Here is a 16019-nt window from a genome sequence, read left to right on the forward strand (position 1 = left end):
CCTTGTGTTTGCATCTCTCTTCCCTTAATCTTTACCATTTAATTTCTGTTGTGGATGTGATTTTAATTGGTTTAGATTGTTTATCAATTCTGATATAAACTTGTTATCATTTTCCGCACATACATTGTTTGATATAAAGCTTGTATTGGTATTTTGTTGTTTAGGGGTCTAAATGTTCATAGTGTTTTCAACGCTATTTGAACTTTCATAAGGTCTTGCTGGCCTTAGATGACAAAAACTTTGCAAAAGATTCAGAGGAAAACAAAAAAAATTAGCTTTGACTCCTTGATCAAATGAAGAGAGAGATAGAATAGAGTTTGAAAAGTTTTGAAAAAGTGATGAACACGTGAAAACTCAAATCTTTTAAAAAACTCTCTATACGATTTTCGATTGATCAAAAATGCCTTCAATTGATCCAACAGTGATTAAGTACCGATCAAAATAGACAGAACCAAACCAAATTTTTAATTGCAATTTTGATTGGTCAAGAATTCGGTTCGATCGATCGAAAATCTTGAAAAAACAATTTTTTGAAAAATAAAGAAATTTTATGCAAAAACTCCTCAAAGCATAGTATTTTATGAATAAAATGCATGAGAATGAGATGAAATGCTATTCAAAAACACTTGTTTTAAACCTAGTTTTCCCAAAAATAAAATTTTCAAATAATTCTCCTTAAATTCTCAATCAGCAAACATGTTTTGCATAAAACTCAAGAGATTTTCAAACTTGGTTGGCCAAACCAAAATCACACACAATAACATATACAAAGTTTAGCAAAGATTAACTTGTGTAGTGTGTGCAACTAGCAAAAGTTTGAGATATATGTGAAGTGATATGTGAATAATAATCAACCACAATCTCTAAGAAATTCATCACATAAATTCGAAATAGACTATCAACTAAAGAGTTACATCATATAACTCTCACATCTCCTATAATAAAAGTTTGCAATCATGTAAGTTTCTTGATTTTCCTCATAATGTACACACCAATTTTATTTGATTTAAAATTATTATAGCCCAATAATATACACACCAATTTTAGCGTTTAAACCAAGGCTACACCTTATGTTCTTTTTGTGTATGTGCTACACTTTTTTGAGCACAAAATCTTACAATATGCACTGAGGTGTTCATGATTGGCTAGTAAACAGTGGTGAGATGGTTATTTATGCATTTCTCAATAAGTTCAAGTCCAACAATCAAGGACATGTGACTTCAAGATCAAGATCATGTGATCAAAAACTATAAACAACTTTCACACAACATGTATTACAAAGCTTAAACTAGTAAAGTGCAATAATTAAGCTCATCAAAGCTAAACAAGATACATAAACATGTTATGTAAAGATAATTTGTTCAACCTTGATTTCAAAACCAAGAAAAAATAATGCAAAACATATTTAGCTTCCTTTCTCCCTTTTTTTAATTAAAAAAAAAACAAAAAACAAAAACAATCCTAGAATGAAATGCATGAATGTTATGCAATGAAAATACTAAAAAAAAGAAACAAAGAAAAAAAAAAAAAAACAGCAAAGAACAATGGTCACATGGAGAAGAGCAATGAAGCACAAAGACTATGTCAGAAAAACTCAATTAGATCAACTCTTTTGCATCCAAAGCTTTTAGATGCAACTCTAGTATTGGAGTTGTTCTTCACATTAGAATTTTAAGCAACTCTAGGATTGGAATAAAGGTTTAAAGACTTTACCAACTCGCCAATAAGTACCATAGATCTTGTGTTTGAGGCACAAGTACTTTTGGCTTATTTGCTCGCTTAGCAGCATGCAACTTGAAACAATTTGGATGAATGTGCTCAGACTTTGCACAAAATGACAAATACATGCAGGCTTATCATGCAACTTGCCTTTAGGAGGGTTATGAGCCTTAGTTTTAGACTCTTGAAGATCAACCCTAATCTTTCTAGAGGGTATAACTTCTACAAATTTAGCAGCCTCATCCCCAAAGGGTTTGACAACCTCACTCACCGGGGGTTCAAAAGAAGGAACAAAGTTTGTGGAATGGGGTTCAGGCATAGAGATGCTTTCTATAAAACCTAAACTAGTTTTGTCAGATGGAGACTTTTGAATACTAAGCATGTGATCAAGTTTGGAGCTTGCAGACCTATTAGATTGTTCTCTAGCAATAGATAATTCAAGTTCCAAATTCTTAACTTTATCAAGCAAAAGCATGTTCTCAGTCTTCACATTATTCAACTATTCATTAGCATCAAACAGTTTCACAAGCAAATTTTTCTTTTCAAGTTCAAGAGATGCAATTTTCTTTAAGCCTAAATCAACACTCATAGCATCCTTTCTAGTAACTTTGCAAAGTTTATTGTAGGCTTCTTGTAAATCTGCATCCTGGGAGAGTTCCCCATCAATATGGTTCTCCTTAACAGCAACACTTTCATTAACTATAGCAGTAGCAATGAAAGCAATGAAGTTTTCATCCTCATCACTACTAAACTCATTGTTAGAAACTTCATCATCACTAAGGGTTACAGCCATAGCCTTACCCTTAGACCTCAAAAATGTAGGACATTTAGATTTTACATGACCATACCCTTGACACCCAAACACTGGTGACCCATAGAATTATTGAAAGGTTGAACTACTTACTCTTTAGGTTTTTTAGTGTTGTTCACCTTAGTAGGATCATTCCTTCTAAAATTTCTAGGTTCAGCATTATTCTTACCTCTTGGCCTTCTGTTGTTGTTCCTAAGAAAGTTTCTAAAGTTTGCAAGATAGGAAATCTCTGTAGCAAAGAGCTCATCATCAAATTCATTCACATCAACATCATTAATAGACTTAAGAGCCTTTGATTTGGATTGGCTAGTCTTAGGTAGGTCTAACTCATAGGACTGAAGAGATCCTAGAAGTTCATCACAAGGATGGAGTCCACATCCTTGCTTTCAATGATGGCATTCACTTTAGGTCTAAAATTCTCAGTCAAAGATCTAAGAAACTTCCTAACAATTTTAGGTTGATCATAGATTTCACCAAAATTATATACAGAATTAACAATATCATTAAGTTTAGCATAGAGTTCATCAAAAGATTCATTATCAGACATCCTAATGCTTTCAACTCTAGTTGTTAATTGCTGCAACTTATTGATTTTAACTGCCTTTGTACCTTCATGCACAGTCTGAAGGATATTGCAAGCAGTATGAGCAAACTTAACATTAGAAATTCTCTTGAATTCCTCCATAGAAACAGCATTAAAGATAGCATTCATAGCCTTGCTATTAAAAACTGCTGCTTTTTTCTGAGAAGTTTGCCACTCATTTATACAAGTAGTGGGCTTCCAAAAAGCGTAATTATTCCCATCAAAGTGAGGTGGAATAACAAGATAGTGTTCGTGTTCCATGACAATCGGGGTCAAGATTAGCTCTTAGATCAAAGGATCTACAACAAGAGAACTACCTGCTCTGATACCACTTGTGCGTTTTTAGACCTCTTAAAACACAACCAGATTAACCTAATTAATTAGCCAAGTGATTATTTAGTCAAATTATTAGATCTAGGTTAACACAAATATATCATATCATTGACAAGTGCAGGAAATAAAGAACACAAAGATATGATAACCTAAGAAAACCAAACCGATAAAAAACCTGGGGAGAATTTAACCTAACTATCCTCAAGGTAAATTGAATCCACTATGAAAGAATTGAAATTTACACAATAGCGATTTAGACCACTAACATCCTATTACTACATCGAGCAGGAAACTTACTACCACGACCATGTGACAGCTCCGAGTCCGTGGACTACTTCTTTCTTGGATTTCTAGTAAGTACAAGCACTCTCGCTTGTGTATCTTTAAGTTTTTGATCACCAAGTTCTTGACATAGTCTTGATTCTTGATAACCCTAAGTATGTGTGAAGGCAAATACCTCTAGATCTCACAAAAGATTCACACACACAACATAAAGAGTGATGTGCATGAAATATATACAAAAAAAGTACTCACATATTTACACATTTAGCCTTACTTTTATGTTATTTTGTTGTTGATTATATAATATCTTTGTGTTGCAGGTAACAAGGGTTTTACATGCAAAGTGGGGCTAAGCCAATTAAATTCAAGTCCAATTTGGATTAGGATTCTAGCCTGCACATCAGTTAGTATTTTTGTCATAACTTTCGGCTCAGATATCCAATCGAGATGATTCAAGTTGGGCTCGAAAGTTAACTTAAAGGGCTAGAACTTTGTGGTTCACCAAAAGTCTGAATTCTGAATTTAAATGGGCCAACATCGTCGGTTAAATGAAGCCTAAAAATCTGGGATTTTCTCCAAACGGGAATTCAACTTGTAATAGGATTCCTTGACCTATTTAAAGGCTTTTTAGGGTAAAAAGAAGAGGAGAGAAACCTGGGAGGAAAAGGTGGCTGCTGCACAGAAGAATTTGTTTTTGGGAGTCTTTATGAAGATGAGGATCTGAGGACAAAGGCGAGAGCTTCATGTTGATCAACCAATGCAGATGAAAGACATAAGTTTTATTTTTTTTCTTTTCAATTTTATTATGAACTAAATTTTATTTTCTAGAGCATAGATGTAGTCTAGCAATGAACACACAATTTATTTTTTGAGTTATTTTATTTTTAATATTTCCATGATTGAGTGTTTAATTCTTAGTCTTAATGCTTACTATTTTTTACAAATTATAGTTTGATCAATTGAATTACAATGAAACTGAGAGGCGATTTGTTATTGTAGTTCTAGAATTAAACACCATTAGTTGAGCGAAAGTAGAGATGCTTTACCACGACTAGTGTGATTTTTCAAAAAATTCAAAGTACGTAATGAGTCTCCAATTAACTAAATTCACATAGAGATATGGAATTGTTAGTTGAAGATATTTTTGATATTATTCGAGAGAAGATATTGAATACTTAAGGAATTTTTAATCATCAATGGGAGATTATTAGAATTTAATAATTAGGAAGGATAAATTGTGCGGGATTTGTTAGGTGAAATCAATCGCTCTAGATCCATTCTTATCATATTTTTACAATATGAGATTTTTATGCTTTGTTAATTCTTTTTATTCGTAGATTTATTTTTATTAAATAGTTTAATTTAATTCAGATAGTAGAACATTCCATTTATTTTCTATTTTTCTAAATAGTAATTAATTTAGTAAATTTCGGTGCTCAATAACATAGTTAATCATTGTGGGTTCGACACTCATTTTCTAAAAACACTTTACTACTTGTTACGATTCTGTGCACTTGTAGATTATTTTACGTGAACAAGTTTTTAGTGCCATTGCCAAGGATTAACTATTTGTTATTGATATTGATACTAGCTAGATATTTACTATTTTGGATTTTATTTTATTTATTCAAAAAAAAAAAAATTAGGTGCATCTGAGTTTGTTTTCTTTCTTTTCAAAAATTAAAAGTGCATTCCCCGATCTAAACTATCAGAGCATATACTCTTTGATCTTGAAATTGAAAGAACCTTACATCAGTTTGAGAAAGAAAAGAAGAAAGAGGCCAACACATCTCTATCTAAGATGGCCAATCAAGAGCAAAAGGCGTTAAGAGATTATGTTACACCCTCGGTAAATGGAGCTACATCGAGCATAAGGAGGCCATCCATACAAGCCAATAATTTTGAGATCAAGCCGGTCATCATTCAGATGATACAGCAGACTGTCCAGTTCGAGGGGTTGTCACAAGAGGGTCCTAATGTCCATATTGCAAATTTCTTGGAAATTTGTGATACTTTTAAACATAACGGAGTGACAGATGATGCGATTCGACTAAGGCTTTTTCCCTTCTCACTTAGGGATAAAGCAAAAGTTTGGTTGAATTCTTTGCCACCTGGCATCATTACTACATGGGAGGAGTTGGCACAAAAATTTTTAGCAAAATATTTCCCTCCCGCAAAGACAGCAAAGCTAAGGAATGATATCACCACGTTCATCCAATTTAAGGGTGAATCATTATATGAAGCATGGGAGAGGTACAAAGATTTATTGCGAAGGTGTCCTTATCATGACCTTCCAGCATGGCTTCAAGTGCAAACATTCTACAATAGTCTAGGAGCTACAAATAGGTCTATGGTTGATGCAGCAACTGGTGAAGCTTTAATGAGTAAAACTCATGAGGTAGCCTATGAACATCTAGAAGAATTGGCATCCAACAACTATCAATGGCCTACAGAAAGGGCAATGCCAAGAAAGACAGCTGGAGTTTTAGAACTTGATTCTTTTACCTCATTGGTGACACAAATGGCAACTTTGTCTCAACAACTAGGTAAAATAAATGTTAATGCTATTCAAACTGATGTTGTTTATGATCATTGTGCAGGAAATTATTCAAGTGTCGATTGCCAAGTGGGAAATCCTTTTGCCCAATCAAGTTATGGACAGACAAATTACGTGTCAAATTTTCAACGTCAAAATAATCCATACTCGAACACGTACAATCCTAGATGGAGGAATCACCCTAACTTGTCATGTAGCAATAACCAAGGGCAGGCTAAACCACCTTAGCAATTCCACAGCAAGAGAAGAAGCCGACACTTGAGGACATGTTCATGCAGTACATGTAGAAGACAGATGTGGTGATCCAAAATAACTCAGCTTCAATCCACAATCTTTAGGTGCAAATCGGTCCGCTCTCAAGCATGCTCACAGAGAGGACTACAGGAACTTTGCCAAGCAACACTGTCACCAATCCAAAAGAACATGTAAAGGTAATATCATTGAGAAGTGGACGAACATATGAGGAGCCAAAAGTAACAAATGCTAAACAAGATGAAGCTGTGGATAGTAAGGAGTCAGAGATGAAAGAAGTGGAGCAAGCTGAGAAGACTAAGGAGAATAAAAGAGCTTCAAAATCCAAAAAATCTAGGGAAGTTACTTTTGAGACTTATTCTCCTTCAATTTATGATCCACCAATTCCTTTTCCGCAAAGACTACAAAAAAACAATGTGGATGATCTGTTTTCTAAATTTCTAAGTATATTTAAGCAATTGCATATTAATGTTCCTCTCATTGAATCTTTGGAACAAATGCCTAAATATGCTAAATTTTTGAAGGATATTATATCAAAGAAGTGGAAATTGGAGGAGCATGAAACAGTAATGCTGACAGAGGAGAGTAGTGCAATCTTACAAAAGAAACTGCCGCCTAAGTTGAAAGATCTGGGGAGTTTCACTATCCCTTGCACTATAGGAAAATCTTATTTTGATAGAGCTTTATGTGATTTAGGGGCAAGTATTAATCTAATGCATCTCTCTATTTTCAGGAAATTGGGTCTTGGAGAAGTAAAGCCGACCACTATCTCTTTACAATTGGTGGATAGATCCATTAAATATCCAAGAGGAGTCATTGAGAATGTATTAGTAAAAGTTGACAAGTTCATCTTCCCAACTGACTTCATTGTCCTTGATATGGATGAGGACGAGGAGATCCCTTTGATATTGGGTCGACCTTTCCTTGCAACGGGGAGAACCTTAATTGATGTCCAACAAGGAAAACTTGTTTTGAGGGTCGGAGAGGATGAGGTCACTTTTAATGTATTTAAGTCTATGGAATTTCCTTCCAAGACACATTCTTGTTTTCAAATAAGTGACCGAGACATGATCATGGCTGATGAGACTTGTGCAATTGATTTTCAAAAGTTACCACTTGAGGTATGTCTTACTCACTCTACACCTGTTAAATTCAATGATGAAGACCTTAAAGAGTGTGAAAGATATTTGGAGGCTACACCACTCTTTCCTCCTTCAATGCAACCAAAAGTGGAAGACCTAAAATCATGTCAGCCAACATCTCCACCAGAGGATCCACCTAAACTTGAGCTCAAACCGCTTCCATCAAAGTTAAGGTACGCTTTCTTAGGTCAAGACTCTACTTTTCCAGTTATTATTAACAATTCTTTGAGTAATGTAGAGGAGGAAAAGTTGTTGAGAATCTTGCGGGAACACAAAATAGCTTTGGGTTGGACCATCTCTGACATCAAAGGAATTAGTCCTTCAAATTGCACACACAAGATTTTAATGGAGGATAACGTTTAGCTACAGACATTAAATAAAGCGCTTTTGGGAGACAACCCAAGTTTTATTTTTTATTATTTTTTTTTTATTTTTATTTTTTTCTTTATCTTATTGTTTTTTCTGTCATTTTGTAGGAATAAAGAGACCAAAGAAATCTTCAATGGGTACATGGCTGCACCTCAAGGAAAAATATTCATTTAAAATCAGGGGAGAATCTCTTCTCCTTTCTCATTCTTTTATTTAGTTTTTCTTCCTTTTTCCCATTGAGGACAATGTGAAATTTAAGTTTGGGGGAAGCGAATTTATTTTATTTATTTCAAAAAAAAAAAAAAACTTTCTTTTGCCTAGCTTGAGGTTTGTGTTTTAAGTTCATTATACTACTCTTGCTTAAAGAATTCCATTGCTTTCATGCTCAATTCATTGCATATGGACGTAGCCACTTAGACACAACTTGTTGTTGAAGGATAAAAATGTTTAGAAAATCTTGATGATAACAATGTGGAGACTATAACCCTTGTGAATTTTGAGCCAATCATTATTTTTGGAGTGTTATTTATTTTTTTCTAATCTAAAAGTTCATTTGGAAGTGCGTAACATATTTCCCCTGTTGTAGTCTCATTGTTCTTGCTTTTGGCCAAGAAAAAAATGATTTTATGCCACACTTGAACCTTTTGAAGTCATTGATGTTGAATGAACTATACTATTCTTTGAGAGATGAGATTAGGCCATTTTTGTCTACTTTGAGCCATATATGTGTTTTTTTTTTGGATACATTATCGCTAGTCACCCCATTGAACCTTTTAATTAGTCTTTCTTTCTTAAAGCCCTTGTCCATAGTGTTTCAAGATGGAATTTGATCAGTTTGTTTCAATGTGGTGGTTTGTGCGAGAATTCAAAGAAGAAAAAAATTGTACAGAGTTCCATTTACTCCAATGTTTTGAGTTGCTTAGTAACTAGGGTTATTCATTACCAATGTTTACTCTTACGTAAAACCGTAACTTGAAATATGAGTATGCAAAAGCACTTCAAGTTTGTGACTTGTTGAGTAACTGGGTGCATCCATCACAAATGCCTGCATTCACGTTAAAAGATAAGTGACGACTTGAAGTAAGTAAAAAAAAAAAAAAAACAAAAAGGGAAAAGTGTCAAAAAGAAGTAAATAAAAAGGGTTCTCATCAAATTTTGAGAAGTGAAATGTAAAGGAGTATTGCTTTGAAGAAGAAGAGTTGAAAAAAAAAATGTTGAATGGAAATTCCAAAAAGAGTTGACATTCCGACAAATCTTGAAAACACTTCTTATATTTACCTTTATCCATTTTTATTTCATTCCCTTTACTTTTACCATACATTACGTCCTAATAAAGTCCTAATCTTGAAGATTGTGTAGTTTAGATATTGATATGACTGAATAAAAAGTGTGGTATAAATTCTTTTTGGCATCTTTTCATGAGACTACTTGTTCTTTCTTGATTAAACATTTTTCATATGATTTATATGTGAGATTTTTATTTTGCTTACATTATTCCACTCACATATATTGTTGAGAGTGTTACACCCCATTTCAGAGTGATTTCATTTGTTGAGTGATAACACTGGAAAGGTTTGAGTTGGAGCATACTTTCAAATAGAAATTTGAGTCAAGTTTATTCTAAAACTAAGAGTATGTTTGGGTTAGCTACCACTTTTCACTCACATTGAGTTTTGATGGTATGAGAAATTTCTTTAGCATTTGTAGTGTTTATTTCCCAAAAAAAAAAAAAAAAATTGGATTTTCTTTGTTTTGTTTATTTTAGTATTCATTCTCAGAATTTTGTGGGTATATTTCCTGCAAACCCTCACGAAATTACAACTCGTCCGCTAGTGTAAGCTAGGGGTTTAAAGGCTTGTTGCATACGCTAAATGCAATCGATATTTCCAATGAAAGTGGATTAGTTAGGATATTTTCTTTGTTTTGTTTTACTCTTTATCTGTTTTGCTCGAGGACTAGCAAAAATGTAGGTTTGAGGGTATTTGATGTGCATGAAATATATACAAAAAAAAGTACTCACATATCTACATATTTAGCCTTACTTTTATGTTATTTTGTTATTGATTATATAATATCTTTGTGTTGCAGGTAACAAGGGCTTTACATGCAAAGTAGGGCTAAGCCAATTAAATTTAAGTCCAATTCGGATTAGGATTCTAGCCTGCACATCAGTTAGTATTTTTGGTATAACTTTCGGCTCAGATATCTAATCAAGATGATTCAAGTTGGGCTGGAAATTTAACTTAAAGGGCTACAACTTTGTGGTTTACCAAAAGTCCGAATTTTGACTTTAAATGGGCCAAAATCGTCGGTTAAATGAAGCTTAAAAATCTAGGATTTTCTCCAAACGGGAATTTAACTTGTAATAGGATTCGTTGACCTATTTAAAGGCTCTTTAGGGTAAAAAGAAGAGGAGAGAAACCTGAGAGGAAAAGGAGGTTGTAGCATAGAAGAATTTGCTTTTGGGAGTCTTTATGAAGAAGAGGATTTGAGGACAAAGGCGAGAGCTTCATGTTGATCTACCAATGTAGATGAAAGGCATAAGTTTTATTTGTTTTCTTTTCAATTTTATTATGAACTAAATTTTATTTTCCAGAGCATCGATGTAGTCTAGCAATGAACACACAATTTATTTTCTGAGTTATTTTATTTTTAATATTTTCATGATTGAGTGTTTAATTCTTATTCTTAATGCTTACTATTTTTTACAAATTATAGTTTGATCAATTGAATTACAATGAAACTGAGAGGCGATTTGTTATTTTAGTTCTAGAATTAAACACCATTAGTTGAGTGAAAGTAGAGATGCTTTACCGCGACTAGTGTGATTTTTCAAAAAATTCAAAGTATGTAATAAGTCTCCAATTAATTAAATTCACATAGAGATATGGAATTGTTAGTTGAAGATATTTTTGATATTATTCGAGAGAAGATATTGAATACTTAAGGAATTTTTAATCATCAATGGGAGATTATTAGAATTTAATAATTAGGATGGATAAATTGTGTGGGATTTGTTAGGTAAAATCAATCGCTCTAGATCCATTCTTATCATATTTTTACACTGTTAGATTTTTACGCTTTGTTAATTCTTTTTATTCGTAGATTTATTTTTATTAAATAGTTTAATTTAATTAAGATAGTAGAACATTCCATTTATTTTCGATTTTTCCAAATAGTAATTAATTTAGTGAATTTTGGTACTCAATAACATAGTTAATCCTTGTGGGTTCGACACTCATTTTCTAAAAACACTTTACTACTTGTTACGATTCTGTGCACTTGCAGATTATTTTACGTGAACAAAGAGCAACCTCAAAACGTGATTAGGGTTTATCCTTTTATACTTAAACCAAAACATAAAACCCTACATGTCAAACAGGCTTGTGCCGAGTTGAAAAATTATACAGAAAAACAATCTACACGATTTTCGATCGATCGAGCCTAATTTTCGATCGATAGAGCTAGGCAGATTTACACAATAAATCCTGCAGTAACTCGATTCCAACTTTACATAGAAACATATACTTTGAGCAAGTCTAAACAAGACTAAAACGTTTTGATCATGGATTGTCAACATTACAAATTAAAGTTCTAATCATTAGTTCCTAATTCCTTAGAACCTAACACTTTTATTATTGTAAAATTTTTTTATGCCGACAATTCCTGTCGCAATGATTGTCATAATAATACTGTGACGTACGAGATTATGAATGATTATTGATTACTTTTATATTGATATATATCACTTTTTATATTTACTAATTACAATTAGTCACATTAATTAGAATTGTAACAAAATTTATGGTACAAGAGTTCTTTATATTGAGCCCCAATTAAAATATGATCATGTTAACAGATGTCTTAAAGGCAATTTTTAATAAACCATAATAGGAAAGTTTTGACACCACTTTTATGAGAAATATAAAAAGCTGTCAACAACATTTATTATTTTATCTTTCTCTTAATAAAATATTGGCGTAAATGCACTTTTAGTCCCTATATTTTAACTTTTTTCCATTTTGGTCCCTACATTTTAATTTTACCACTTTTAATTCCTAAACCAATTAACGCATGTTATTTTCATCTATTCCATCAGTCAACCGATGGAAATAGTTGAGGTGGCAGCCGAAGGAATTAAAATATTATAAAAAATGCCACATCATCCATGACACATCAGCATATAAATTTAAAAAATTAATTTATTAATTTTAACTAAATAAAATAAAATAAAATTTCTGGGTTTCAAATAAACTGGGTTTTGTTTTTGAAATAAAATCTCTGCAAAATTGAATCCAATTCAACTTAAAAACAAGCTCCTAATTACACAAAATTCCAAAAACAATCACATTCTAAAAAATTCAAATAAAATTCTTCAAATTGTGAAATTCCAAAAGAGACAAAGAAAGAATCATACAATTTAGTGACGACTCTGTAATCGTCTTGATTGGAGCAAGTGACATCGGACCACGGCGACAGATCTCCATCTCCACAAGGATCGTCTCCAACCTAGGCGTACACGACTGTCCACCCTAGAAACGCCTTGATTTTGTTCAAAGCTTTCACTGCAGCCAAAAAAAAAAAAAGAGAGAGAGAGAGAGAGAGAGAGAGAGAGAGTGTGTGTGTGTGTGTGTGTGTGTGAGAGAGAGAGATTTGGATCTGATCGGAAAGGATCGAATCAGATCAGAGAGAGAATAGTTAGTTAAGAGTGAATACTGTATCATTACGTTTGAGGGTTTTGGAGACAGTGACGGAAAACGAAATGAGAATGAGAGAGTGCGAAGAATGAAAGACATGGTACCGCCATTTTAGATGTATGTATGTATGTATGTAATCTATGAAAATAAGGGGTGGAATTTTGAAGTCAGAGTCATAGATCTTTCTAGTTTAACGCTAGTTAGTTAGAGTTTATCAGTTTAGGGAGAGACAGAGAGATTTTATTAATAATTTATAGTTTTTTAAAGTCACTTCTAAATCTTAAAATAGCTGAGGTTGATTGATTTTGTTGTTGATTGTTTGAAATAAATTGGGTTTTGTTTGAGTTTTTGGGTTTTTGATTGCTTGAGATTTCTAGGTTTTCTTTGATTTTATGATTTTGGCTATGAATCTTTGGGGAAGAACGAGAAAAACTAATGGGTTTACAGCATGGGTCTTTCAGCATTGGTCTTTGTTCTTTTCTCAAATTTTATTGCATTATTGATTTGATTTTAAGTGGGAAAGGAAGTTGATTCAATAGGTTTAATTTTGAATTCGTGTTCTTGGGTTTCAATTTTTGGGTTTGTGTTCTTGTGTTTTTAAATTTGAGTTTGTGTTTGGTTTTGGGTTTGTACTTTTACGTTTTTGTGTTGATGTTTAAATTTGTGATCATGTTCTTGTGTGTTCTTGTTCACACTACAACAAAATGTATTTTCAGTGACGAAAGTCATTTCGTCACTGTAGCCCTGTCACTAAAAGTCCTGGTGACGAAAAATTTCGTTACTAAAAGTCCGATTTGATTTAAAAAAAAAAAAAAAAAACTTTTAGTGACGAAAACGTTTCGTCACCAAATGTTTTCCTCACTAAAAATACTATTCAGTGATGAAAATATTTCGTCACTAAAAACACTTTAGTTTACTAAATCATATTTAGTGACGAATAATTTTGTCACTAAAACTATGTTTGGGTACATATAGTGACGAAAAAATTCGTCACTAAAACTATTTTTAAGAAAATCCAAAAATGTATAATGACGAAAATTTCAAGTGCTAAAACAATTTTTTGTTGCTATATTTGTGACGAAAAAATTCGTCACTAAAACTTATTTTCTATTTTTATTTTTTTCATGGCTTTGATACTAACCTATAACCTGTCATTACATTATTAAAACCTCACATTTGAATAACACATTTATTTCAACAAAACATTTATAAAAAAAGATCCATACATTTCACAAGTAAAAAATAAAACAAGTATCCAATTCAAAATTCTTCCATACAATAATTGTTTGCAATACATACAATAACTCTACCTAAACCCTATTTTAGAACTAACGGAAGATGTCCTCATATATCTTCAAGTAATGCCAAAAGTAAAAACCCCTAAAAGCCACCAATAAGAAATCTACACAAATATAAAAACAATACTTCGTTAAAATTGTAAAGTAAAAACATTAACTATGTTATAAGAAACATTTCAACAATGCATTAAGAGTAACCACACCAATAACTATTCTTGCAAAATTAATAAATGCATTGACCCCTTCAATATATGGATGACTTAATCTGCCATCGGGTGTCTTACCCATTGTCATCCAACTTTTATCCATGTTTGACTACAATTACAAGATGAATGCTACTTTAGTAAAATAAAGACAACTCATGCATAATGTATTATAACATCTAAGTCTATAAGCTACTTAGATAAAGTTCTATCCTATTCATGAATGCACAAGTCTAAATTAATACTTAAATAAATATACATTGCACACACAAATATACACTCCCAATATGAATTTAAACAACTTTATAACATCACGCAAGCCACCCACTTGCTCCAACACAACAACTCACCATAAAACAAATTTCCAACATCACAACTATAATGCTTACAAGTATTGAAATTGAATAAAGGAACACAATTGCTACTAATCAACAAGTTTCATTCACATTTGCAAGAAATTAAAAACACTTCCAATATGAATTTAAATCACCTTATAACACCATGTAAGCCACTCGCTTGCTCCAACACAACAACTCACCACAAAACAAATTTTCAACATCACAACTATAATGCTTACAAGCATTAAAATTGAATAAAAGAACATAATTGCTACTAATTAACAAGTTTCATTCACATTTGCAAGAAATTAAAAACACTTCTAGTATGAATTTAAATCACCTTATAACACCATGCAAGCCACCCGCTTGCTCCAACACAACAACCCACCACAAAACAAATTTCCAACATCACAAGTATATAAAGAGTTTTATAAGTTTTTAACTAGAATATACTTACTTTGCTCAAACTAAGTTTACAACTTTCAGAAAAAATCTAAAGTTAACTTGTGTTCTTCACCTTGTTCCTCACAATTTCTTCAGCCACCAATGAGAAAGAGAGCTGGAGATAAAAGAAAGATAACTTTTAGTGAACCAAATTAAAATACATATTCTTTATTCTTTTTCCTATTTCTAAATAGTGGTATAGCCAGACCCAATCATTAGAGAAATATGCACCAATTACAAAAATTCCAATTTTGATATCTATCTATATATACGCATTTGAAGGACAACTACAAAGACATCCTTTTTCTCAGTTAATAAACTTGGTAGTTCACGAAATTGCAAGCTGCTACTTCTCTTAATTGCAAGCTCCTTGGAGTGTATCGGTGTGAGGGAGAAATATATGGGTTTCGTCGACGCTTCGTTGACCTTCTGGGTTTGAGAAATATGGGAAAAAAATGAGTTGATTAATTGATATATAAAGGAAATCTATAGTGACGACTTGAGTTTCATCGCTATTGCTTGCCTTTAGCGACGAATCTGCATTTCGTCACTAATAGCATGACTAGCAGCACTTTTAGTGACGAAAGTGTTTTGTCACAAAAAAATAGAACTTTTAGTGACGAAAAAATTTGTCGCTGTAGATCCATTTGTTTCCCACCTACACTTTTTGTTTGGCGCTTGAATTTAGCATACCCTATAGTGACGAAATTTATATTTCGTCACTAAAGGTTACTATTTTTTATATATTTGGTGACGAAATATAAATTTCGTCACTATATGGTACTTTTTTGTGACAAAAAAATTTTCCTCACTAAAATTCGTCACTGTAGTTACATGTTGTTGTAGTGTCAAAATGAATTAGATCTAAATTAATGTATTTTATTGCTTTTAATTCTTTTTTTTTAAAGTTAAAATTGACAAATTATTTTTTTATAAAAAAATTAGATGCTGATGTGGCTTTTTTATAATATTTTAATTCCTCCAGCTGTCA

General features: G+C 32.4%; 1 protein-coding gene and 1 non-coding gene across 2 annotated transcripts; one reads left to right on the forward strand and one right to left on the reverse strand.

The window, feature by feature from the left end:
* Positions 1–5529: 5529 nt before the first annotated feature.
* LOC112019050 (uncharacterized) lies at positions 5530–6513 on the forward strand. Its single transcript, XM_024051586.1, has one exon. It carries the CDS (start codon positions 5530–5532, stop codon positions 6511–6513), a length of 984 nt encoding a protein of 327 aa, XP_023907354.1.
* Positions 5914–6020, reverse strand: LOC112019065 (small nucleolar RNA R71). Its single transcript, XR_002883650.1, has one exon. It is a non-coding gene; the product is annotated as a small nucleolar RNA R71 (small nucleolar RNA).
* Positions 6514–16019: the final 9506 nt, after the last annotated feature.

Source organism: Quercus suber, unplaced genomic scaffold (genome assembly GCF_002906115.3).
Source record: "Quercus suber isolate HL8 unplaced genomic scaffold, Cork oak 2.0 scaffold_154, whole genome shotgun sequence".
NCBI classification, from domain to species: domain Eukaryota; kingdom Viridiplantae; phylum Streptophyta; class Magnoliopsida; order Fagales; family Fagaceae; genus Quercus; species Quercus suber.

Coding starts and splice junctions, on each gene's coding strand:
- LOC112019050 (XM_024051586.1), top strand. CDS start 5,530: ATGGCCAATCAAGAGCAAAAGGCGTTAAGAGATTATGTTACACCCTCG.